The following is a 26,101-nucleotide window of genomic DNA, read 5'->3' on the forward strand; positions in this document are numbered from 1 at the left end:
CTCGAGAGGACACATTTGAAGTCAGGAAGTCTTTTTTTTTTTTTTTAATATTTAAAACCTCTGCAATTATTAGTTTACTAGTATCATCCAGGACTCAGATGTTCAGTATTCCTCCTGAAATTACATAAACAAATGCAAATGGAAAGAATCCAAGTCAAAATTATATAACAAAACAGCACTCCATCACAAAAGTGTGTAAAATTACAAGAACGCTATTTTAAAACACTGGCACTTTAAGAGAACAATAATCTCAAAAACCACAAAATTGCCAAATTGTTCCCTATAACTGCTAAGCAGATAAACATATGACCCTAATGAATGAGCTGGAGTTTTGTAAAAGTCAAATTCAAATAAATCAGTTAATTCATACTGAGATACAAAGCGTCTTCCTCCCTTGTCTACTTAATTTATAAAGGGGTAAACCATAATACAGGAAGATATATACCTGATTTAAAATGTGGTATATAACTTTAAAAGTTGGCCCAATTAATTAAAAATACCTTTAACCAAGGGTCTCAAGTTTCCTAAACAATCTCTACTTGGATAAACAGGAGAAGACATCTACAGCCAGCACTTTTTTCCCAGAGCCTTTGCTGGGACAATCATAAGACAAAAAACCAATATGGCAGTCTTGTATTTTATGCTCACGCTTTTGGGGATACATTCTCGGGTCTTTAACGTGGGAACTGCAAATATAACTGCCATTACATGGTAATGGGAGTTAAAGAGTGTAGAGTCCTCATGTAAAGATTAGAACATACTTTTCTATTAGTCCTTCAAGGACAGACTTTCAAAATGTTTGATTCTAATAATCCCGTGCTGTGAGTAGATTGGTTACTCTTCACTTGGTAAATGTAACTGGGCTATGTGAAATCCGCTATCAACTGGTCAAGATTTAAGTTTCAGTTATGGACGAAAACTGTCTCAATTCAACTTTTATTACCCTCATCATGGGTATGCAGGGTGCGCAGACAAAAGCTTTTTATTATCAGCTAACTATATGAAAGATAAATAGTGTAATAATTCGTGTGATCCAAAATGGGCAAAAGCAAAAGACTAGCTTCCCCTTAAGAAAAATTTTCAGACCTATGAAAAGGACAACAATACTAATAAGAAAAATTGTATTTACTTAGAAGCATTCAGAATGTCAACAAAACAGCTGCGACTTTTTTTCTTTTTCTTTTGCAATTATAGAGTGGTATTCAGTTAACAGAACAACAATTATTCGTATAAGTTGCATCGGAGACAACTGAGGATGAAAAAACTACCATCCCCATATATAACTAATCTGTGCTGTGCACCAACAAGAACCTGCTTTAAATTTCCATGCCAATTTACAACCCCCATACTGTACCAGGCAAGGTTAGTGGCTATTGAAAATACCACCAGGACAGGGCTACCTAAAGGCACATTCGGTAGTGTGTTAACTATACAAAAAAAGACACTGTACAGTTTAAAAACAAATCTTACACAGCCTTATATTTCAATTTTTTTTCTTTAAAAGGAGTGAGTTGTATACAGGGGGGTTAAATGCTTTATAGACAAGAAAAAAAAACTGCGCTAGAACCAACTTATTCATCATCACCTTCTTCCTCCTCCTCATCCTCTTCATCTTCTTCCTCCTCCTCATCCTCTTCATCTTCCTCATCTTCCTCCTCTTCCTTCTTTTTCTTGCTTTTTTCAGCCTTAACAACTCCCTTTTTTGCTGCATCAGGCTTCCCTTTAGCTTGGTATGCAGCAATATCCTTTTCATACTTTTCCTTCAGCTTAGCAGCCTTCTTCTCATAAGGCTGCTTGTCATCCACAGCAGTGTTATTCCACATCTCTCCCAGTTTCTTTGCAACATCACCAATAGACAGGCCAGGATGTTCGCCTTTGATTTTTGGACGATACTCAGAACAAAACAAGAAAAAGGCCGAAGGAGGCCTCTTGGGTGCATTGGGATCCTTGAACTTCTTTTTTGTTTCCCCTTTAGGAGGGATATAAGTTTTCATTTCTCTTTCATAACGGGCCTTGTCCGCCTTTGCCATGTCTTCAAATTTTCCTTTCTCTTTAGCAGACATGGTCTTCCACCTCTCTGAGCACTTCTTAGAAAACTCTGAGAAGTTGATTGAAGCATCTGGGTGCTTCTTCTTGTACTCCTCCCGGCAAGTTTGCACAAAGAATGCATATGATGACATTTTGCCTCTTGGCTTCTTAGGATCTCCTTTGCCCATGTTTAATTATTTATCCTCCGCGAGGCACAGAGTCGCCCAGTGCCCGTCCGGCTCTCACTTGCCCCGGCGCTGTCTCTATGGCGCTCAATGTACTGCCAGGAAGTCTTTTGCTTGCTACCAGCAACTGGCCTTCGGTGCCATTTCCAGTAAGTCCTTTGCAGAAGGGACACTCCCAGAAAACGGACCACCTTTATTACTAGCCAGCTCCAAATCCCACTAAGGTTTCCTCCCTGGTGAAGATGGCAGGGCGGTCTATGAGTCTTGAGGTCCTCTGGCCTCCTCGTCCCAGAAACACTGTCCCGCCCCACCCTCTCCACCATGGAGTATTTCTCCACCCACCCTCTGGGTTTCAGCTTAGGCACCGTTGCCCTGAGATGGCTTCACTGACTCCTAAGACAGGTGTAGGTGCCCTGTTATTTTTTAACGTTTATTTATTTTGGCGTGCTGTGTCTTCTTTGCTGTGAGGGCTTTTCTCCAGTCGTGGAGGGCAAGGGTTACGCCTGGTTGTGGTGTTCAGGCTGCTCACCGTGGGGGCTTCTCTTGTGCCACGTGGGCTCAGTAGCCGCGGCTCCTGGACTGAAGCACAGGCTCAGTCGTCGTGGTACACGGGCTCAGTTGCTCTGAGGTGTGTGGCATCTTCTCAGATCGAGGATGGATCCCGTGTCTCCTGCACTGGCGGGCAGTTCTTTACCACTGAGCCCCCTGGGAAGCCCCTAGGCGGCCTGTTAACAGCGTTCTGTGCACCTTGGTCTTGCCCCACCTCGGATGACACTGTATTGCAATTGCCTGTTTACTGTTGCTCTCTCTCACAAGGCTCTAAGGTCTTGGGGGCAGAGGGACATCCCTGGTGGTCCAGGGTCTAAAACTCTGTGCAAGTAAAGATCCTGCATGCTACAGTGAAGACCCGGTGCAGTCAAGTAAGTAAATAAATAAATATTAAGAAAATAAAGTCTTCGGGGCCAAGACTGCGAATGTCCCACTTACTGTTTCATGCCCCATCTAATGCAAGGCCTGTCCCATAGTAGGCACTTGATAAATATGTGTTAAGTAAAAGAAAGAGGTGACAGTGCTGACTGTCTGCAATCTAGTTTATCCACAGCCTTCTGATGAGGGCCTGGAACAGGAGTGTTGGCCAGGGCCTTGGCAAAACACGAAGGAGGCAAGTGAGCCTTTGCCCCCAGCCTCGGGATCCTATACAGGCTTTCCTCCACACTCCTCACCTTTCTTTCCTTCCCACCTTCTACTTCTCTTTCTAGGTCCCTCGAAAATTTTCTAGAACTGGGCCTTATTTGACCTGAATAGGTTAAGGAAAAAAAAAAGGAATCATCATGGGTTGTCTAAAGTGATCAAGTAATCTACCACTACTTCTCTTAGGGGGAAACAGTTTAAAAACGCTTTTAATACCAGTTAAACTGCATGGAACTACGTCTCCAGAAGAGTCCTAAAAAGTAAGGTCAGGAATATATGATAGGGAGGGAGGAGGAAGCAAGTGGGACCTTGGCTACCTTCAGAAGTTGGTCAGTGGTGCCTACTTTGGTCTGGGTTCCAGGAAGATCTTTCGGACATCACTCCACCTTTGACACTTGAGGACATGTTCCATAATGATCCTGGTGTAGTGTTAACCTGATTGAAGGTCAATCGCTCCTTAAAGCTGTCCGTGCATTTGTTGCACGGGTTCTTCTTCTATAGAGGAAAGCATGCAGTGTTCTGACAGGTGTAAAAATTCTAACGTCAAGTTTTTTTTTCTTTATTCAGAAAACATTTGGGTGTTTCCCATGAATGCACCAGATACTGTGCTGCGCATCCTTGTCATCAATGGTAAGACATTCAGGAGTCGTATCTAGCGGAGCCTATAGCCCGCCATAGGAGTACAAATAAATATATATACACGGTATAAATTTGCTCCAAATGTTGTGAAGCAAAGCAATAGATTGTTGAGATAGTGAGTAAGGTGCAGGGGGGGGGGGAGGGGCCACCTAGCAGATGAGCAGGGACAACTTTCCTGAGAAGGTGACATCTGAGCGGACGCTTTAAAACATGAAGAGTCAGGCTTCGGGGTCAAGTCCACCTGTCGGTTAGAAGAGCTCACAACCTCTCCCGCAGCAAGCTGGGACGTACGAACAACGAGGCCCCGCTGCCAGCACTAAAGATGGCGGGCGGGAGGGGCGGGGACAGGCGTGTCCGCGCCGTGATTGGTCAGGCGGGGGTGTGGGCGGGGCGTCACGTGGGCCGGCTGAGAGCATCCGGGCTCCCGGCGGCGGCGCTGCGGAGGCTCCCGGGAGCCCGGCGGCAGCGCGGGGCGGCGAGCGGGCCGGCGATCGGGGGAGCCTCCTGGGCCGGCCGCGTGGGCCGAGCATGGCGGGCTCCCTGCCTCCCTGCGTGGTGGACTGCGGCACCGGGTAAGAGCCGCGGGCGCCCGCTCCGGCCCCGGCGCGCCGGGCGCCTGCCTGCCCCGCGGCCCGGCCCCCCGGTCTCACCTGGGGCGCTCCGGGCCCGGGCTCGGGTGTCGGCCCTCACCTGTCCAGGGCCCCCTGACTCGCTCACCTTGCTGGGGAGGGAGCCGAGGGGAGACGTGGCCTCCCGGCCTCCTCCCCGCGCTCGGCCGGGCCTCCCCGGGACCCCTCCGCCTCCTGGGCTGCCGGCTGCGCACCCCGCTGCCGTCCCCTCGCCTTCCGCCTGCCTCTCGGCGCCCCTGCCTTCTAATTCAAAAGTGGCCCTCGTCCTGGGTCCCCAAGCGCATGCCATTTCTCCTCGCTGATAGGGTTTCTTTATCACTTACTTGTGGGAGGTTTTTACACCCGTCTCCCAAGTTGACATCTTTAAAAAATTTTTTTTTTTTTTTGCAGCCCACTCTGTCCTCTTCCAGTATTGAATGGCTCAGTCAGGCTAAGGTCTTGCTTTAGTTTGCCTAGAGTTACCTTTGCACTTAAGAATGTTAAAAAAGACTCCATTTTGAAAAACAGAAAAATCTAAAATGTAGGAAAGGCTGTTAGTGGTAGTATAGTTTTAATCTCTCCCCCCAACCCCGTTACTTGTGGGCCGTGATTGCTTCTTTTGATGTTGAGATATGCCACTTCGGAAAGAGACCCTTCGGAAATCTCCCGGTCCTTTCTAGTGGCCCAGGCTCGGCTCATTTTTAGGAAGGTGCTCGCTGAATCCATTTAGCTTTTGGTTTAGAAATTCAAGCTTGCCTGCTTGCACTGTAGGTGAAGTGCTTAATAAAATAGCCTGGAAGTAAGTTTAGCCTCTTAAAAAGATTTTTCAAGATGGGATTTCAGTCATTTTTTGCCACAGAGTATTCCACCCCACGTTCAGCTTAGTCTTGATTCTTCTCTGTGGAGAAATGCACTTGGTTTAGTTGCCTTGACAACCTTGTGGGGGTGTCTCCCTTAATTTGCTACAGTCCATCTCCTACGGATTGTTCTTTCCTTTTGCTGCAGGAAAAGGAGTGGTTACAAGCTGGAGAAAAACTGCCTCTTTGCATGTATTAATTTTCCTTTCAGAGATACACATTGTACCAGAAGTTTTGGGGCTCTTTATTTCAGTAGTTGTTTTGCTACCCAAAACCCGAGCCAAAAACAGTGTTGATACGAACACCCCCCCGCAGGTACTGGCTTCCTTAAGCTTCCCCTTCTCCCACCATCTAGTGTTCACCCCACACCCACCTGAGGTCTGGTTGTATCAGGAGAGAAGGCAGCTGGTCAAAGAATCTTTCATCCCCACATTTACATGTGAGGTTTTTGTGGTTTTGGTCTCATAAAACTGTTGAAATAAAAGCATTTCTTGGCAGAAGCCATAAAATGTGCCCACAGGGTTTGTCATAACTTTAATGTTAGTAAGCTGGGAGCCTTACTCATCATTCTTGCTATAAATATCAAAAGTGTGGTGCTCAGTCATGACCGTTTGAGGTAGGTGGTATCTCACGTGGCGGTGTGACTTCAGGATATCTTTGTTTTATGGCCCCAAGTTATGTTATCGTCTTGAGGCTGTTGTAGGTTTTGTGTCCGGACTTAGAAATAGTGGCCGGGAATCCTCCCAGGGGGTTTCACATGGACATAGTCTGTTGTGGAAACAGGGATGGTCAGTCATGAATTTGCAGTGTCTGGTGTGTGGCCAGGAGAAGCAGCCTGGAAGAGCCCAAGTTTATTTAAGCATATTACTGCTTCTTATGTGTCCTGCAGACCCTAGTGATTTTGCATTGACCTTTGCCTCAAAATAGGATCAAAAGGGATAAAATGCAGATAAAAATAACTAGGACCAGAGAAAAGAATGGGCCTGGAAAATCACCTTAAACTGTAGGCCAGTATTGAGCAGCTGGTTTGGCCTCAAGCTTGGCCTTCCTGTATGACAAGATGACGAGAGTCATCCTCAGTTATGTAATGCCTGTCATCAGGGAAGAAGAGAAATACCTGTTTCTCAGGTGAAAAAGCTTTTTCTAGTACTGCATTTTAAAAGAAAAATTCACATTGAATTATACATAGTGGGCATTTATGATTGAGAAGACAGTACACTAAATGGTGCTTTTTTAAAATAAATAAATTTCATCCTGGGAGCCTGGCCTCATCTAATAAACCCTGAGACCAGCTTGGTGGACTCAGGTGTTCTGGGGGCTGGGATGACATGGACCACGGCTCTGCCTGCTCTAGAGACGAAGCGTCATCCACTTAAGTGAGTTACGGGGCTCCAGAGTGTTCAGGGAATAGTACTAGCCTGACTTTTCCTAACTGAACTTGTATTTTTGAAGATTTTTGTGTTCTTTAAACTTTTTTTGAGAAATTTCAAATCTACTGAAAAGCTGCAAGAAGAGTACCAAAAAAAATGCTATATAGTCTCCATCCAGCATTCTAACTACTAACATTTGCTTTTATTGTTCTCAGTATACTTTACACGTTATTATCTTTCTGAACTGTTTGTGAGTTGCAGCCATCCTGCTGTTTACACCGGGGTACTTCAGTGTATCCTTTATGAGAACATCTAATCACAGCCCAGTGATCAGAACCAGAAGATGTAGCGTTTATGCCGTAGTGTCACCTGCCCTGCGGTCTGGATCCCGCGAGTGGTCCCCGTGTGTCTCTGGACGCTCAGCCCTCCGCCCTCATTCGGCACCGCACACCGTGTTTGCTTGTCATCGTGTCTTTTTAGTCTCGTTTCCCTGGGCCAGCTCCTCAGCCTTTTTCTGCCTTTCAGGACGTTGGTATTTTTGGCAGCCAGTTGTTACGGATCATGCTCCTCAGTTTACACTTGTCTGGTGTTTCCTTACAGTAGTCACGGAATGTGTTTTTGTCAGGGGTACCAGAGAAGTTATGTCAGAGCTTCTTCGTGCATCAGATCAGAAGCTCCCCGCCCCCTCCCCACCACCAGCTTTATTGAGAAGTAACTGACATATTATGTTGCATAAGTTTAAGGTTACAGTGTGCTGGTTTGGTGGGTTTGTATATTGCAGAATGAATATTATATTGCATTACTGACACCTCCATCCTGTCTCATTGTAATTATGTGGGGAGAACATGTAAGATCCACTTGTCTTGGCAACTTTCAAGTATATAACAATTCAGTGCTACTAATATCATCTCTGTGCTGTCCGCCATGTCCCTAGAACTTACTCCTCTTATCAGGAGGCTTAAGACAGCCGATGAAGTTCACTTGGATCATTGGATATAGTGCCGTCCACTAGATTTCTCACTGTGTGGTTACCGTTTTCCTCTTTGTAATTCATGTCTTTTGTGGAGAGAGGTTACGAGATTGTGTAAATACCCTGTTCTGCCTTAACACTTTTCACCCATTAGTTTTAGTATCCATTGGTGGTATTCTTGTTCTAATTGATGGTTACAGCGATGGTTGCAAAATGTGTGTGTGTGTGTGTGTGTGTGTGTGTGTGTGTGTGTGTATTTATTAGTTAACATTTTACAAAAAGGGTGCACTTTCCAGTAGCTCCCTTTTACTTATCATCTGTATGGGTTACGCTTTTCAGAGTTACTTATGTGATTGTTACTACATTCACTGGTTTATGATTTCTTACTGCCATTCCTTGTTTTCATGCTTCAGCTGTCCAGTAGTGGAAGCCCCATTCAGGCTGTTCCTGGTTGTCTTGAGACATGTCCCCATCCATTTTTGAGCATTTTATCAAAAGGCTGCAGTGTAGTCAGTGCTGGGCATTCGTCTTTTTTTGCATTTTCTTTTCTTTTCTTTTTTTGCTGGAGCATCTCTGAGACAGGTTTCTAGAAGTGGGACTTCTGAGTCATAAGGTACTTTGGCTGAATCGTGTCAGATCCCACCCCGGCGTGTGTGTCTTCCCCAGTGACCTGTGACAGTGCTTACGTCTTCTTACAGGCTCATCTCTGTAATTGCCGAGTTAAAGAACTTTTTTTCTTTTCACCAATCTGGAAGGTGGGAAATGATATCGTTTTAATTTGAATTTCTTATTATGTGGGAAGATGAGCATCTTTCCACGTGATGAAGTGGCATCTGCATTTCCGTTTTCTGTCTTCATTTCTCTAGCCCGTTTTTCTGCGGCCCTTCGGCCTTTTGCTGCTTTATTTTTTGGAAGCTCCTTGTGGATTAGGGTGTGTTGAGGGTCCCACAGGCCACCCCCAGGGTCACAGATTTGCTGGGAACAATCCCAGGATGGCAGTGGAAAGGTAAAAACAGCCAAGAGGAAAGGCGCGTGGGGCGGAGTCTGGGGGAGTCAGCCGTGGGCATCTTTTCCCAGTGGAGTCACTGACGTCCAGTGTGACAGGCATGTGAGTCCGTGTTCACTGGGGAAGCTCCGTAGACAGTCAGCGCCCAGAGTTTCTCTTGGGCTGGTCGTGCACCTTCCGCCTGGCACAGACCGGAATTCAGCCCCAGAAGGAAAGCAGGTGTTCAGCATACACTGTATTTGGGGCATGGTGGGAGCCCTCCTGAAATCTTAAGTTCCCAGATGCCAGCCAGAGGCCAAGCTTACAAGCAAACCTTCACCTTGGTAGGGAGAGCAGTCCGAGGCCTCTTTCCTGCACATGGAGGCATCAGCCCTTTGTGATACAAGCTGCAAACGCATTTTCCTTATCTAGGTATCATTTGTCTTTTGCCATGCAAAGACTTTTTTTTAAAGCAGTAGGTTTATTTATCTTTTCCTTATTGTTGTTGGATTTTGAATCATAGTTAAGATGGGTGTTCCCCCTCCCCATTCCCAGATTTTATGTAAATCTCTGTTCCACTTGAAATTTATCCTGGGATGGGGTATGAGGATGGCCTAGTTGGAGCCAGTTCTGTCTTCTTTCCTTCTGGATGTCCCGATTATCTCAGCCTCATTTATGAAACACAAAAAGCATAACAAAACGCTGCTTGAAAATACCGCTTTTATTGCGTACTGCATTTATCTATGCAATTGTTTATTTCTGGATTCATTTTGGGTGCCTGAACCTGTCTGCTTGTATGGCAACATCGCTGAGTTTAACTCCTGAGGCTTTATGACTTCATATCTGATGAGGTTGGTGTCCCCGCCACCTCATTTTTAAGAGTATGAATGACTCTTACTTTATTTGATAGTAAATCATCCAGAGAAATAAATCATTGTGTTCACTGGAAAAAATTATTATTGTCAGATAATATTGTTTGGGCTTTTTAGTCTTTTTTTTTTTTTGAACTTTGTATTTTGTGTTGAGGTCTAGCCAACTAACAGTGTTGCGGCAGATTCAGGTGAACAGGGAAGGGACTCAACCGTACATATACATGTATCCACCTCATCTTTTTTTTTTTTTTTTAAACTTTATTTATGTGGCCATGCTGGGTCCTAGTTGCTTCGCTTGGGGTCGTTTGGAGCATGTGGGATGCTCCCTGCACAGGAGTGGAACCCAGGCCCCCTGCCTTGGGAGCACCAGGGAAGGTTCTCCACCTCATTTTGTAACAAGTGTCTTCCAGTCTATTCTTCCTTATTATTTCTCCAAGTGGACTTTACATGCAGTTTCTTCTCTTTTTAGTTCTGGGGGAAAGCTGCTGATGGTATTTTGATTTGGACTGCATTAAACTCGTATGCTAATGAGGACTGTTCCATTTATGATACTGTCTTCCCGCCAGAGAATATGGTGTATTCTTTCCATCAGTTCAGGTCTGTTTTCTGTCTTGTAGGAATATTGTGTTTACCTCAGGTAGCTTTCTTGTTAATCACCTAGTCATGTGGTTTTCTTTTTGGCTATTGTAAACAACATTTTCTCTTCCATTCTATTTTCTGTTTTTCTTCACTATATTAAAGGCATTTATTTTGTGTTAATTTTATAATCTGCTTCTTTACTAAATTGCTAAATGATTTTTGTTGTTTGAATGAATTTTTTCCCCTCATCTTTAGGGTTTTCCATATAGAGAATTTTGTCACGGGCAAATAGAGATCGTTTTCCCTTTCCATTTTTAGGAGCTCTACTTACTTTTTTTTTTTCTGACATGCTGCAGTGGCCATTGCCTCCAAATAGTGTTAACTAGGAGTGGAGTTAGTGGGCATTATCCTTTTGTTCTTATTTTAGTGGAATAATTTCTGGTGTTTCTAAAATAAGTAAGATGCAGGCTTTTGGGCTGCTGTTTGTGTCTATATATATAAAGTGAAGTTGCTCAGTCGTGTCCGACTCTTTGTGACCCAGTGGATTGTAGCCCACCAGGCTCCTCCATTCATGGGATTCTCCACTCAAGAATACTGAAGTTGGTTGCCATTTCCTTCTCCAGGGGATCTTCCCAACTCAGGGATCGAACCAGGATCTCCTGCATTGTAGGCAGACGCTTTGCTGTTTTTAAGAAAGCTATCCAAATATGTTAAGAAGTGTCTGTCAACTGCTGTGTTTTGGATGTTAAAACATGAATGCGTGTTGCATGTTACATGATTTCTTTGTCATAAATGGGACGTGTGGTTTTCTTTGTTGGTTCTCATAGTGGATTTCCTGATGTCGAAGCATTCCTGCATTCTGTAATAATCCCCACTTGATCGTGATGCCTTGCTTTTGATGTGTAGGTAGATTCTGCTACTGCTTCTTTTAGGTTTTCGCATCGGGACTTAGTATGAGTTATAGTTTAGTTTTCTGGTGCGTTCTTTGTCAGAGTGTGGGATCAGTGTTACACTGTCTTTGTGAAACAAAGGAAGAAGTTTTCTTTCTTTTTCTGTGCTCTGGGGTAGTCTAAGTAATTTTGGGATTATCTGAGTTTTAAGGTCTTGGTAGGATTTCACTGCTTCTCCTTGTATTTCTTATGAGGCATCTAACGATGCCCCATCTTGAGTCGAATCAATTTTGGTTGTGTTATATTTGTCTAAAAACAATTCTGTTTTATCTAAATTTTTCAAATTTATGTATATAGTAGCCATGATTTTTAAAAATCTCTGTTTTTATGGTTATGTTTTCCCTTTGTCACTCAAATTTATCTATCTTGCCTTCACCTTTTTTCTTCAGGACTTACCTAATAATACGGCTGTTTTGTGGGGTTTTTTTTTTTTAAGAATAAGCTTTGGGGTTCACTTATTCTATTATTTTTCTGTTTTTTGACTCATTTATTTCTAGTTTTATCTCCTCTGCTTTCCTTTTTTTTTGGGGTTGGATATTAAATTCATTTTAATTTTCCCTTTGTATTGAAAAGAATTTGATACTGTGAAAATTTGGCTATTACCTCTTTTTTTAAGATTTCTTTTGGATGTGAACCACTTTTAAAGTGTTGATTTTGTTACAGTATTGTGTCTGTTTCTCCTTTCGGTGTTTTGACTGGGAGGTTTGTAGGATCTTAGCTCCCTGACCAGGCATGGAGCCCGCACCCCCTGCATTGGAAGGCAAACTCTTAGCACTGAATCGCCTAGCTTCCTGACCAGGCATGGAGCCCGCACCTCCTGCATTGGAAGGCAAACTCTTAGCACTGGATCGCCAGGAGAGTCCCCAGCTTTAACTGTATGTATCCCTTACTGGGATTTGGGTATGGTTTATCGTTAGCATTTTCAAGAAATTTTTATGTTTTTCTTTTGAATTTCCCTCTTAACTCAGTATTTCTATACTAGTATGTTTGAAAATTTTCAAGTAGAAGGGCCTTTTCAAATTTTGTTTTTAATTCTAGTTTAATTACATTATGGTCAGAGTGCTGTTTATATTTTCTTCTTTAGACTTCACTGAGTCCGAGATATGGGCAGTTTTGTGAATGTTCTCTGTGTATTTCTGAAGAGGTATATTCCCTGTGGGTGTGTTCTGAGTTCTGAGTATATCTGTATGAGCTATCTAATTAATGCTGTTATTGAGGTCTTCTGCTTATTTTTGTCCACTTCAGTTCAGTCGCTCAGCCGTGTCTGACTCTTTGCGACCCCATGGACTGCAGCACGCCAGGCCTCCCTGTCCATCACCAACTCCTGGAGCTTGCTCAAACTCGTGTCCATTGCATCAGGGATGCCATCCAACCATCTCATCCTCTGTCATCCCCTTCTCCTCCTGCCTTCAATCTTTCCCAGCTTCAGGGTCCACTTACTCCGTCTGTAACTGAGAATGATGTGTTAGGCGTTCCTGTCTTTAGTGTGTTTCTTGTTTATTTCTTCTTGTTCTATGAAAGTTGCTGCTGCCTTTTTTTTAATTGATTAAGAATTTCACATATTTAATTTTGGTTGCGCTGGGTCTTCGTTGCTGTGGGGCTGCTCTCTCGTGCGGTGTGAGGGCTTCTCCTTGCAGTGGCTTCTCCTGTTGCGGAGCACAGACTCTCGGCACTGAGCCTGTGAGCCTGGTAGTTATGGCACAGGTTTTAGTTGCTCCACAGCTTGTGGAATCTTCCCGGGCCAGGTATCGAACCTGTGTCCCCGGCATTGGCAGGCCGGCTCTTACCCACTGCACCACCAGGCAAGTCCTGCCTTGTGGAATAGATCAGGTCTGTAGATTTGGCGGGTGATACAGGTGGCTTCCCTTATAGCTCAGTTGGTAAATCATCTGCCTTGCTAATGCAGGAGACCCGGGTTCGATTCCTTGTTCGGGAAGATCCCCGGAGAAGGGAAATGGCAACCCAGTCCAGTCTTCTTGCTTGGAGAAGCCCATGGACAGAGGAGCCTGGTGGGCTACAGTCCATGGGATTGCAAGAGTTGGACACGACTTGCCAACTAAGCCACCACCACCACAGGTGGATTGTTGTTGGAATAGCTTCTGTCTTAACGGTCTCCGGGCCTTTCCTCTTGGGCTGGTCACTTTCCGCTGAGAGTGCACTTCTGACCCTCTGCCTGGGGGCCGGGTCTGTGCTCTGAGAGCCGGGCTGGGAGCGGGGAGGCCATGGGCGAGCCCGTCTCAGCTGTCAGGGCTGTCCGTGTTCAGTGGGGTAATTCTCAGAGTGGTTCCTGGACTCGCCCAGGCCGGTGACCTTGCTTCACGCTCCAAGCCTCGCTCTGCACTCCCAGAGTCAGCTTGTGGGGACGCGGGGGTCGGGGGGAGCAGCCGCCCTGGTGCGGGGTGGGGGCACGCTCATCTTGGCCCGTGTTTTGGGCCCTTCGGTCCTGGATCCTCAGGCCCGTGCGGCTGCCTGTCACGGGGCCTTGCTTCAGGGTCCCGGGTGTGTGGGGCCGGGTCTCAGCTTTGCCCACCACCAGTTTTCGGACGTCCCCAGGGCAGTTAGCGCTGATCCTTAGCCGTCCAGGCCCAGATTCCTGCAGTTGCCGCCTCTTCTTTTCTCCCTTTTGTTGTGGTTTCTGCATCTTAGAGAGAATCATTTTGTTTTGGTTTTAGTGGGGCTTTGGGACAGAGTGAATTGGATCACGTGTTTAGTCTACCGTTTTACCGTGGAAGTCAGAATTCACTTGATAATGCCCCAAACCCATAAAGAGGCCACATGTCCGATCTTATATTTATCAGACGTGGAGCAAAGGCAGTGCTAGTGGTAAAGAACCCACCTGCCGATGCTGGAGACATAAGAGGTGTGGGTTCATCCCTGGGTCAGGAAGATCCCCGGAGGAGGGCACAGCAGCCCATTCCGGTATCCTTGCCTGGAGAATCCCATGGACAGAGGGGCCTGGTGGGCTACAGTCCATGGGGTCACACAGAGTCGGACGTGACTGAAATGACTTAGCACGTAGAAGAAGTGGACATATATATTGGGTAATGTAAAATTTACAGACCAAATAGAGAAAAAGAAAAACAAAAACTCTTTATTGGATTTAGATAAAACAATTAATTTGAACTTAGGTATTTAACTGTGTCTTATAAACAGAAACTACCATTTTCTATATGACAACCCAAGGAATGTTTGAAGGACTTGATTATGATTATATATTAATTTCTGCAGTATACAGTGTGTGGAGTGTGTATTATTTAGAACATTATCATTAAGATCTGTTTAGTTTTATCAAAAAGTTTTATCAAACAAGTTTAGTTTTATCAAAATCATGCTCTGAGGCAGGGTAGTCACTTTTTTAAAAATTTAAACAGAACAGCTTAGGAGTGGGTAGAGCTCTTCTGGTTGAATTTGGGATTTGAGACTGGACCTTATAAGGGGTCTCACACAAAAGAACCTCCATCCTGGATACAGTGTTAAAAATGCTGTTTTAAGATGTGACATTTCCGCTTTGAAACATAAATTGGTCGAGCTGACACTGTGACCTTCTGCTCTAGACACACGGCTGTAGGAGGAATGTAGGTAAGTGCGTCGAGCTGACAGCAGTCAGATCAGCCCTCACTGCAGGCCGTTCTGTGCAGAGAGGGGCCTTTAACACGGGGAGCGGAAGAAGCTTTGCACGAGGGCCGTTTAGAATGTTTGTGGCGAGTAAGGATGTGTTGTGTTTGCAGACAGAGACATCAGAGGATACACGAGAATAGAGTGGAAGGCAAAACGGGTGGGTGGGTGTCGGAGTGGGGGCGAGACTTCTCAAGGTACCTGGTGCAAGTGTCTGAAAGTTTGAAGTGTGAGGACATACTGGGTTAGCAGCAGAGTTGTCACTCTTGGTCCTGCCTTGTGCAGCCCTTGATTCTGCTTCTGTATCTCCTGTCTGTCCTGATTTCCCAATGAGAAGAGGCTTCAGGTCTGGGATGCTCGGAAGGTGGCCCTGTGTTTGAGAAGACTGCTGTCTGTAAGCAGGGCTTATGTGTGTTGAGAAGGGCGCTTGGCTGCACCACGCTGGCTGTCCTTTGCGAAGATGGTTTTCAGATAAACATAAAAAAAAAGCCTTTTAATGTGAAGGTTGTCAATCTTAATTCTTCATGTACACATGACTGATATAGCTCTTCATGTATGGGTATATCGATGTACACAGAACTGGAAGGGAAATGAGTGTAGGGAGAGACTTTCAGAGTAGAAACTGCAAAGGAAGTTGTTCGGGAAAATAGTTGGTAGATTTGATCATCTAAATTGTTGAAACGATTATCTTTCAGAAAATGTGTAATTGCGGGTAAGCCGCAAATTCAGAGAAGTTAGTAACATATGTGGGCAAACGTTACATCCTCGGTGTGTGGAGTGAAGTGAAGTCGCTTGGTCGCGTCCGACTCTTTGCGACCCCGTGGCCTGTAGCCCGCCAGGCTCCTCTGTCCGTGGGATTCTCCAGGCAGGAATACTGGAGTGGGTTGCCACTTCCTTCTCCAGGGGATCTTCCCACCCAGAGGTCGAACCCGGTCTTCCACGTTGCAGGCAGACACGTCACCATCTGGGCCACCAGCGAGCCCTCGGTGTGTAGCAGTTCACACAAACTGATGACACAAAAGTCCAGTAGGAAAATTATCTACGGGCAGTTCCTGGAGGAAATACAGTTGGTGACTATACAACAAATAATACTCAGCAGTTGAATGAAGTTACTGACTGTGAGATCCTTTCACCTTTTGGATTAGGAGATATTTTCTAGAAACGGTCAGTCATGTTTAGCACTGAGGTAGGGATTGATACTGAACTTCCCTGGTGCCTCAGTGGTGAAGAATCCGCCTGCAGTGCAGGAGATGCTGGTTCAATCCCCGAGTCAGGGTGGTCCCTGGAGAAGGGAATGGCTACCCACTCCAGTATTCCTGCCTGGGAAATCCCATGGAGAGAGAGCCTGGTGGGCTTCAGTGTATGGGGTCACGAAGAGTCAGACACGACTGGGCAGCTAAACAACGACGACAGAGGGCTTGTTATTACCGTGTGCTAGTGAAGACGCTGCAGCTGGAGGGATCCCGTAACTTCCGGAAGCCCCAGAGCTAGTGCTGCGCTTAGAACCCAGCACCCCAGGCCCCGTTTAACTCCCTGCAGTGTGAATATACGTACTGTCTTGCAGCTGTTTTCACTATGAACCTTCCCCCTAAGAACTGCTTTTGCTGCATCCCATAGATTGTGTGATTGTGTTTTTCTTGTCATTTGTCTCAAAGTAGTTTTTAATTTCCCTTCCGATTTCATTGTTGACTGATTCGTTTTTTGGGTCAACTATTTTCAAAGTATATGTGTATATGACCAGTAACGTGTCTGCTTCATTTTTGATGATTGTGTAGCATTTTATTGAATGATGGCAATATATTTATTTAATTTATCCTCTATTGATGGCATTTGAGTGTTTCCATTTTTTGTTGTTGTTTTCCTATTACACTGCTGTATAGAACGTTTTTTGTGCATTTCTTTTTATACATGTAAAAGTGCTTCAGTGGGGTAAATTCCTAGAAATGTGCTATTTGGACAGTGGGGTGTATCCATTTAAACTATGTATAAAATGGTGTATGCATTTACAGTATTGATAAATAATATGAAACTTCTCCTTATGATGAGGCTTCAACTTTTTAATTGTAAAATTAAGTGTAATTTTCAGTAAAATTTCAGTAAAATTTACTACCACCTTCTGCAGTATTGGCCCAGATTTTGAATGGTTTTGGATTAAATTTATAGGTGAGTTTAGTGATAATATGTGATGCTTCTTTTTAAACTGTTGACTCTTCCTGTATGAGTGAGGTGTGTCTCTGTCTCCTTGTATATGGAGTGTTCTTCCCATCATATGTCTTATTCTCAGGGGTAATGTTCTGTGTTGTCACTGTTCTGAATGGCATCTTTCCATCCAGTGTATATTCTTACTGGCTACTGGTAGGAAAGTTGCTGATTCTTGTCTCTTTCTTTGTTAGAATGTGAGCATGAAGATGGGGAGCTTGCATTTTATAAAAATTCAGAGATGACTGCACGTGATATATAGTTGAGTCAGTGATTCCTGCAATGGTTGTTCTTCAGAACCGTGGCTGAGGGTGGTGGGGAGGAAGGAAGGGGATGTTTAAAATACAAAAATCCAGGTGCCTTCTCTGTGACTCTGGGACAGGCCCTGGGAATCTGCATTTTTCAGAAGCTTCCCAGGTGATCCGGTCAGTCAGTCTTGGTACTTTCTTTCCAGATGCCTTCCCAGGTAATCTTAAACTCACCTGCCAGATAATGTAGGCCATGCTACTGTGAGAAGCGCAATCTGAAATCATGTTTCTGACAGGTGACCTTTTTTTTAAAAAACCTAATTCTCATCTTTTATTGTATGGTTTTTAAAACTTTATTTATTTTTACATGGCATTTTTCTTTTTTTAAATTGAAATTATAGGGCTTCTCAGGTGGTGCTAGTGGTAAAGAACCTGCCTGCTGATGCAGGAGATGCGAGAGACTCGGGGTTCAATCCCTGGGTCAGGAGGATCCCCTGGAGAGGGAAATGGCAACCCACTCCAGTGTTCTTGCCTGGAGAATCCCGTGGACAGAGGAGCCTGGGGGGTCTATAGTCCAGGGGGACGCAGAGAGCCGGACACGACTGAGCACGTGGAGCACAGTTGATCTACAGCGTTGTTAGTTTCTGGTATACAGCCAAGTGATTCAGTTACACACATGTTGTTTTTCAGATTCTTTTCTCTTATAGATTATTACAAGATGTTGAACATAGTTCCCTATGCTATGCAGTAGGGCCTTGTTGTTTATCTGTTTTGTGTATAGTCGTGTGTATCTGCGAATCCCAAACTCCTGATTTATCCTCCTTCCCCCTTCCCCTTTGATGGTCATAAGTTTGCTTTCCGTGTCTGCGTCTAACGGGGGGCATTTAGGGGAGCGTTTCGAGGACCAGGACTGTGCTTCCCCTCCCCTCCCTCTCTCAGTATCCTCATATATGCCTACCACATGGTTTCTAGCTAGCAGGCTGGTGGGAATGTATCTTTGCATAAATGGTGTCTAGAATACCTTCCCTATTTTAAGAGTTGTGCTTTACTTGGTGATTTTTGTGGAGTTGAGCTGTTGTAAGATCGTCTCCACCGGGGCATGCCAGTCCAACACTGGGTTGTCCTCCTGGGAGAGAATTGTAGGAGGACCACTTGTTAGTTACATGTACAAACGTTCTAATCAATAGGGTCTCACTGAGGTTCCACATGGACCTGTGTTGATGAAGATTTTGTTGAAATTTAAAATTTGAATGTCTCTTACAAAATCTTATAAGACGTTCCTTACATTGTGATTATTCAAAGTAAGAAAGCCTCAAGTGTGTTTGATGCTGTGTCAAAATTAGCACAGAAGAATTTATAAAGACGTTGAATTACCGCAAAGGGGTCTGAGTAATGTGTGCTTTTGCCAGTGTTTTTGTTTTAATGGTTTCCGTTTTGCCAGGAAGGTGAGGAGGGAAGACCTCAGAGAGGTTAGTACCCACACTGTTAGTGGTCTCTTGGTGCTGGGTTTGGAGGTCATTGCAGGTGGCATGTCACTGCCGCCCGGCACCCGTGTGACTGACAGAGGCCTCCGGTGAGGGCCGTGCCGTCTCAGCGCGGAGACTTCAGAACCCCAACACCCTGGCAGCTGTGCCGGGGGGCCCGCGGCGGCGGCATCATCCGCAGAGGGTGGAATGTTAGAGCCGTGGGCCCCGGAAGGGCCGCGTCCATCTGCGGAGCCCGGCCTTTGGCCACGGTGGGCCGCCGTTCACGGTTTCAGGACACACAGGCTGGAGACGGGGATGAGACGCCTCTGTCAGCGTTGGTGCATTTTATCTCCTCCACTTCACACACGAGTGTGTCTGTGGTGTTCAGAGTGGGCACGGCAGGAAGACTGAGTGGTGTGGTTTGGGACACATGAACGTAACGGCTTTGGAAACATTTTTTTTAAAAAATGTAAATAGGAAGTATTTCAGTCCATCCTAAAGGAAATCAGTCCTGAATATTCATTGGAAGGACTGATGCTGAAGCTGAAACTCCAATACTTTGGCCACCTGATGCGAAGAGCTGACTCATTTGAAAAGACCCTGATGCTGGGAGGGATTGGAGGCAGGAGGAGAAGGGGACGACAGAGGATGAGATGGCTGGATGGCATCACCGACTCAATGGACATGAGTTTGAGTAAACTCCAGGAGTTGGTGATGGACAGGGAGGCCTGGCGTGCTGCAGTCCGTGGGGTCGCAAAGAGTTGGACACGACCGAGTAACTGAACTGAACTGGATCACACATAATAATGGTAGCAGGCAGATGAAAAATAGAGAGAGCACCGCTGTTGTGCTTGTTCTCTTTCTGTTTACGCGTTTAATGCATTAGCTCACCACCCCTAGGAAGTGGGCTGCGTTATGATCCCGCTTTTACAGATGGAGAAACTGAGGCACAGAGATACCCGTTTGGCCAATGAGAGAGCTGGGGTCTGAGCTCGGGCAGTCTGGTGCCAGAGCGCATGGCCCCAAGCAGTGCATACACTCTGCTGCCTTTCAGAAATATAAAAAGTAATATAACAGACATGAATGATACTTAGCACCTAATTTTAATAAATGTTAGCATTTTTCTGTACAGCCGACCCCTGGACAACACTGCGGTTAGGGGCACCGACCCCAGCACAGTTGTAAATTTACATATAACTTTTTGACTCTCCCAAAACTTAACTACTAGTAGTCTTCCATTGACCAGAAGCCTTCAGTTCAGTTCAGTTCAGTTCAGTTGCGTCCGACTCTTTGTGACCGCATGGACTGCAGCACGCCAGGCTTCCCTGTTCATCACCAACTACTGTAGCTTGCTCAAACTCATGTCTGTTGAGTCGGTGATGCCATCCAACCATCTCATCCTCTGTCGTCCCCTTCTCCTGCCCTCAATCTTTCCCAGCATCAGGGGCTTTTCTAATGAGTCAGCTCTTTGCATCAGGTGGCCAAAGTATTGGAGTTTCAGCTTCAGCATCAGTCCTTCCAGTGAATATTCAGGACTGATTTCCTTTAGGATGGACTAGTTGGATCTCCTTGTAGCCCAAGGGACTCTCAGGAGTCTTATCCAGCATGACAATTCGAAAGCATTAATTCTTTAGTGCTCAGCTTGCTTTATAGTCAGTCGTGTACTGTATTTATCGATATTGCTAAGTGTACATCATCTGTACGTAAGATGAATCATCTGTCAGTCCCTACATCAATATTATATTACATAAAACACTGTTATTAACAGTAGACATCAAAAATGAAAAGGTAATGAAACATGAAGAAATTCAGATTTATTTACAGTGCAGTTCATGCATTGATAACACAGAGGCAGAGTGTGATGGAAGCCAAGTGCAATTGCTATTACAGTTTCTTGGTAGCCCAGCCTCTACACTGGGGAATGAATTGTTAAAGATTTTTATGGCAAACAGTATTACAGCCAAATTCCTGATACAGAGTTGGAACCACTTGCATTTAAACACCACCACTTGCCTGTAGTGATAGCCGGATCTGCAGGTTCTCCAGTTACTGGGGGGCGGAGGGGCGGGCAGTCATGCTGTACAATGACGTGACTCCTTGGAAGTAACACAAGGAGTAAGAAAACTAACACATTATTAAGTCTGTGTTAAATTTCAGTCATCTTACTCTTGTGTAAGGATAGGCTCTCCACTTGAACGCAGGTCTTGCACATGCTCTTCTATGTATATTTATTGAAAATAAATTCACCTATAAGTGGACCTGCCCAGTTCAAACCTATGTTTATGAGAGTCAGCTGTATTTGTTTCAAGGTTGGTTTGTTTCTGAAGTGACCCTGTTAGACACACACAGGTGTAAAGGAGAGATTAAACAATGTCTTTGTCTTCTTTGTCTTTGTCTTCATTAAACAGTGTCTAATGTATTAAGCAATATCTTTGGTCTTCTTAGCATATAAGTTAAATAAACAGGGTGACAATATACAGCCCTGATGTGCTCCTTTCCCAATTTGGAACCAGTCTGTTGTTCCATGTCCAGTTCTAACTGTTTCTTCCTCACCTGCATACAGATTTCTCAACAGGCAGGTCAGGTGGTCTGGTATTCCCATCTCTTGAAGAATTTCCCACAGTTTGTTGTGATCCACACAAAGACGTTAGCATAGTCAGTAAAGCAGAAGTAGATGTTTTTCTGGAACTCTCTTGCTTTTTCGATGATCCAACAGATGTTGGCAATTTAATCTCTGGTTTCTCTGCCTTTTGTAAATCCAGCTTGCACATCTGGAAGTTCTCGGTTCATGTACTGTTGAAGCCTGGCTTGGAGAATTTTGAGCATTTCTTGGCTAGCATGTGAGATGAGTGCAATTGTGTAGTAGTTTAAGAATTCTTTGGCATTGCCTTTCTTTGGGATTGGAATGAAAACTGACCTTTTCCAGTCCTGTGGCCACTGCTGAGTTTTTCAAATTTGCTGGCATATTGAGTGCAGCACTTTCACAACGTCATCTTTTAGGGTTTGAAATAGCTCAACTGGAATTCCATCACCTCCACTAGCTTTGTTTGCAGTGATGCTTCCTAAGGCCCACTTGACTTCAAATTCTAGAATGTCTGGCTCTAGGTGAGTGATCACACCATTGTAGTTACCTGGGTCATGAAGATCTTTTTTGTATATTTCTTCTGTGTATTCTTGCCACCTCTTCTTAATATCTTCAGCTTCTATTAGGTTCATAGCGTTTCTGTCCTTTATTGAGCCCATCTTTGCATGAAATGTTCCCTTGGTATCTAATTTTCTTGATGAGATCTCTAGTTTTTCCTGTTCTATTGTTTTCCTCTGTTTCTTTGCATTGATCACTGAGCCAAGGCTTTCTTATCTCTCCTTGCTATTCTTTGGAACTCTGCATTAAAGTAGGTATATCTTTCTTTTTCTCCTTTGCCTTTAGCTTCTCTTCTTTTCTCAGCTATTTGTAAGGCCTCTTCAGACAACCATATTGCTTTTTGACTTTTCTTTTTCTTGGGAATGGTTTTGATCACTGCCTCCTGTACAGTGTTATGAACCCCTCTCCATAGTTTTTCAGACACTCTTATCAAATCTTATCCCTTGAATCTATTTGTCACTTCCACTATATAATTGTAAGGAATTTGATTTCGGTCATACCTGAATGGCCTAGTGGTTTTCCCTACTTTCTTCAATTTAAGTCTGAATTTGGCAATAAGGAGTTCATGATCTGAGCCCCAGTCACCTCCTGGTCTTGTTTTTGCTGACTGTATAGGACTTCTTCATCTTTGGTTACAAAGAGTAAAATCAGTCTGATTTCGGTGTTGATCATCTGGTGATGTCCATGTGTAGGGTTATCTCTGTGTTGTTGGAAGAGGATGTTTGCTGTGACCAGTGCATTCTCTTGGCAAAACTCTGTTAGCCTTTGCCCTGCTTCATCCTGGACTCCAAGGCCAAATTTGCCTGTTACTCCAGGTATCTCTTGACTGCCGTCATGTATGGATGTGAGAGTTGGACCATAAAGAAAGCTGAGTGCTGAAGAATTGATGCTTTTGAACTGTGGTGTTGAAGACTCTTGAGAGTCCCTTGGACTGCAAGGGGATCCAACCAGTCAATCCTAAAGGAAATCAGTCCTGAATATTCATCGGAGGACTGATGCTGTAGCTGAAGCTCCAATACTTTGGCCACCTGATGTGAAGAACTGACTCACTTGAAAAGACCCTGATGCTGGGAAAGATTGAGGGCAGGAGGAGAAGGGGACGACAGAGGATGAGACGGTAGGATGGCATCACCGACTCTATGGACATGAGTCTGAGCAAGCTCTGGGAGCTGGTGATGCACAGGGAGGCCTGGCATGCTGCAGTCCGTGGGGCCGCAAAGGGCTGGACACGACTGAGCGACTGCACTGGACTTGGTCTGCTCTGGTTTCATCAGGTTGTTTTTTTGACTGTCAGCACTGCCCCCCCCCCCCCCCCCCCGCCCCCCACAAACAGCGCCGTTTCAAACACTGGTTCCTCCGCCAGCGGTTTGACAGTGACTGCCTCCTCTTACACCCTGTGAGAAGTCATTCAGCAGATGTTTATGGAGTGTCTGCTACATGTCAGGGCTGTGCCAGGGGTGGGAGAGGGTCCAGAAAAAGGACCCTGTCCTGGTCATCCTGCAACTCACACTCCAGCCATGTGGGGAGGCAGACTTATTTATGTACAAGGTGTGTAGTTGGGGAAGGCCTGGGGGTGGTGGGCCATGTGACCTGTTAAAAGCACAGGCTTGGGTGTAGTGATTTCAGTGATTCCTGGCCTGATTGTTAGCTTCTGGAGGCTTCTTTAGCCTTGGGTCCGTCATTCAGTTTATTTATATTTGTTAGTTGGAATATATGTCTAGAAAAATGGTTCAGTTGGGGATAGGCTGGGGTTTTGAAGCTCAGTACATATTGCCTTCCTTTCGGTGAGTCCCTGCCCCTGGGTTGGCTCTGGACCTCGCTGTGGCTCTGGCAAGCCCTGGACTGGAGGTCTTGCGTGCCCACTTGTTCTGTGTCCTTGAGTAGAACCTGGGAGTCCCTCAGATGGGTCTTGCCTTTTAGAAACTGACCTGATGCGTCTCAGGGCCAGGCCTTGCCCCGCCTCCTATGACACCAGGACCTTAGATCCTTGGAGACCGAGCAGTCAGGCGTGATTTAAGTGGGGTTGACTTGCTTGTTTTTGTTTTTTGTCTTCATAAACCTTGTTCATTTACTGTGTGCTCAAAAAAAGTAAAATTGGCAAATGGTTAATATATATTTAAAAACCATAAAATTAGTTTGTTAAGATGTGGAATGTATTAATTACATAGAAAATTTAGGACTTCTCTGGTGGGCTAGTGGATGGGAATCCGCCTGCCAGTGCAGAGGACACAGGTTTGATCCCTGGTCCGGAAAGATCCCACATGCTGCAGGGCAGCTAAGCGTCTGAGCTGCAACTACGGAAGCCCGTGCTCTGCGGCAAGAGAATTCACTGCAGCAGAAGCCCGTGCGCGGCCATAGGGAGTCGCCTCTGCTCGCTGTAACTAGAGAGGGCCCTCCCGAAGCACCAAAGACCCAGCACAGCCAAAAACAACTAGCTAACTAACTAAATGCTTCCCTGGTGGCTCGGATGGGAAAGAATCTGTCTGCAGTGCAGGAGACTCAGGTTCGATTCCAGGGTCGGGAAGATCCCCTGGAGAAGGGAATGGTGACCCACTCCAGTACTCTTGCCTGGAGAATCCCCATGGACAGAGGAGCCTGGTGGGCAATAATCCGTGGGGTTGCACAGAGTCAGACACAACTGAGTGACTGACACTTTTCAAATAAATAAATGAACAAAAGTACATTTAAAAAATCGGATATCAAGCATCTTGAAATAATTCATAAAATAGGATGAATTAATAAAGTGACTTTCAGCGCGGCTAGGAAGTGTTTCTGTTCGTTGTAAGCGTTACTGCAGAATGCAGGCCCCTTTCCGGGCCTGACCCCTCGGGGCTGGGGGCCTGCTGAGAAGGGGGTGCTCAGGAGTGTTTCTAGGGTTGCATTTCCAGCAGATGGTTCCGAGTGGTGGTCCCCCTCCCCGCTTTTTTTTTTTTTTTAATATATTTAGGAGTTTAGCAAGTGCTCTTGGAACAGATAGTAGTATTTTGGCATTCATTTTCGTTAAGACTTTTGGAATCCATCATACGGAGCATCTTGACAGAAAGTGGGCTCGCTCTGCAACGAGATGATAAAGAGACGCTTCTGTCAGATATTCTCAGGAGGTGGCAGGAGCTTTTCTAGACATATGCCATGACATTTTAAGAAAATTATATAATTTCCTAAGCCCCCTAAAAGTTCACGAAGTTTGCGAAGTAAGTACGCTTTGCTGAGAGGCAGCCCTAGAATTAGAGCCTGCATGTTGAGATGTGGGCTCCCTTTTTCCGTTCACTGGCTGTTTGGCTTTGGGCAGCTCAGTTACCTTCCCAGTGCCTCGCGTTTTCTCACCTGCAAAATGGGGACAATATTTACTTCCTTTGTAGGATTCTTGTAAAGGTTAAAAGAGTATGAGAGCACCTTAAAAATCATTAGGGATCCACAGATGTGATGTACGTATGAATACATGTGTGCAACAGTTTTTCCAGTAGAAACAAGCATGTTTTACCTTTTTGTTAACTGCCTGCTTATCTGAAATTAGTGTTTGATTCTTAGTCACCACCAGGTTTTTATTTTTAATTTCACGGGGGTATTTTGAGTCTTGATATTTTAGGACTTGGAGAGCTCGTAATAAAAGACATTAATGGAACACAGAGGAGAGTATTATTATCTAAACCTGTGTTGATGACTTTGTGCTTTTAGGTATACCAAGCTTGGCTACGCAGGCAACACAGAGCCACAGTTCATTATCCCTTCATGTAAGTAAAGCTCCGCCCTTGGTTTATAAAGGGTTGTGTTTCTCGTAACTGTTCTAAGCATTCTGATTCTGGTGTTCAAGGTATGTTAATTTACTTGCCATCTCCTTTTAGATTGTTCTGGTTCCTGGGGAGTTATTCATCTGGCTGCCGAGAGTTGCTATTGGCTATAGCTGCCACCTAATTCTCACAATGCCCCCCCACCCAACACGCACCCCAGTCCTCTGATTTTCTTGTGATTCCGTCCTTTGTCACAGTCACTGGAGTTTCAGCTTGGGTGGGCTTCCCTGGGGGCTCAGACAGTGAAGAGTATGCCTACAGGGCAGGAGACCCGGGTTCGATCCCTGGGTCGGGAAGATCCCCTGGAGAAGGGAATGGCCACCCACTCCGTTATTCTTGGCTGGAGAATCCCATGGACTGAGGAGCCTGGTGGGCTACAGTCCATGGGGTCGCAAAGAGACAGACCTGA

At 45.1% G+C, this 26,101-nt stretch overlaps 1 protein-coding gene and 1 pseudogene across 4 annotated transcripts in view; one reads left to right on the forward strand and one right to left on the reverse strand.

The window, feature by feature from the left end:
- Positions 1–924: 924 nt before the first annotated feature.
- Positions 925–2,306, reverse strand: LOC136170525 (high mobility group protein B1 pseudogene; annotated as a pseudogene).
- Positions 2,307–4,458: 2,152 nt separating this feature from the next.
- Positions 4,459–26,101, forward strand: part of ACTR3B (actin related protein 3B) — a 71,848-nt gene continuing 50,205 nt past the window's right edge. For 3 of the 4 annotated variants that reach the window (XM_065939530.1, XM_065939531.1, XM_065939532.1), the window contains exons 1-2: positions 4,459–4,615; positions 25,580–25,635. In XM_065939530.1, coding sequence (XP_065795602.1) covers positions 4,572–4,615; positions 25,580–25,635 — 100 coding nt within the window. In that variant the 5' untranslated portion in view covers positions 4,459–4,571. The remainder of the gene's footprint in view (positions 4,616–25,579; positions 25,636–26,101) is intronic. The other variant, XM_065939535.1, reaches the window with a different exon arrangement.

The sequence above is a fragment of the Muntiacus reevesi genome, chromosome 6, assembly GCF_963930625.1.
Source record: "Muntiacus reevesi chromosome 6, mMunRee1.1, whole genome shotgun sequence".
Lineage (NCBI taxonomy): Eukaryota > Metazoa > Chordata > Mammalia > Artiodactyla > Cervidae > Muntiacus > Muntiacus reevesi.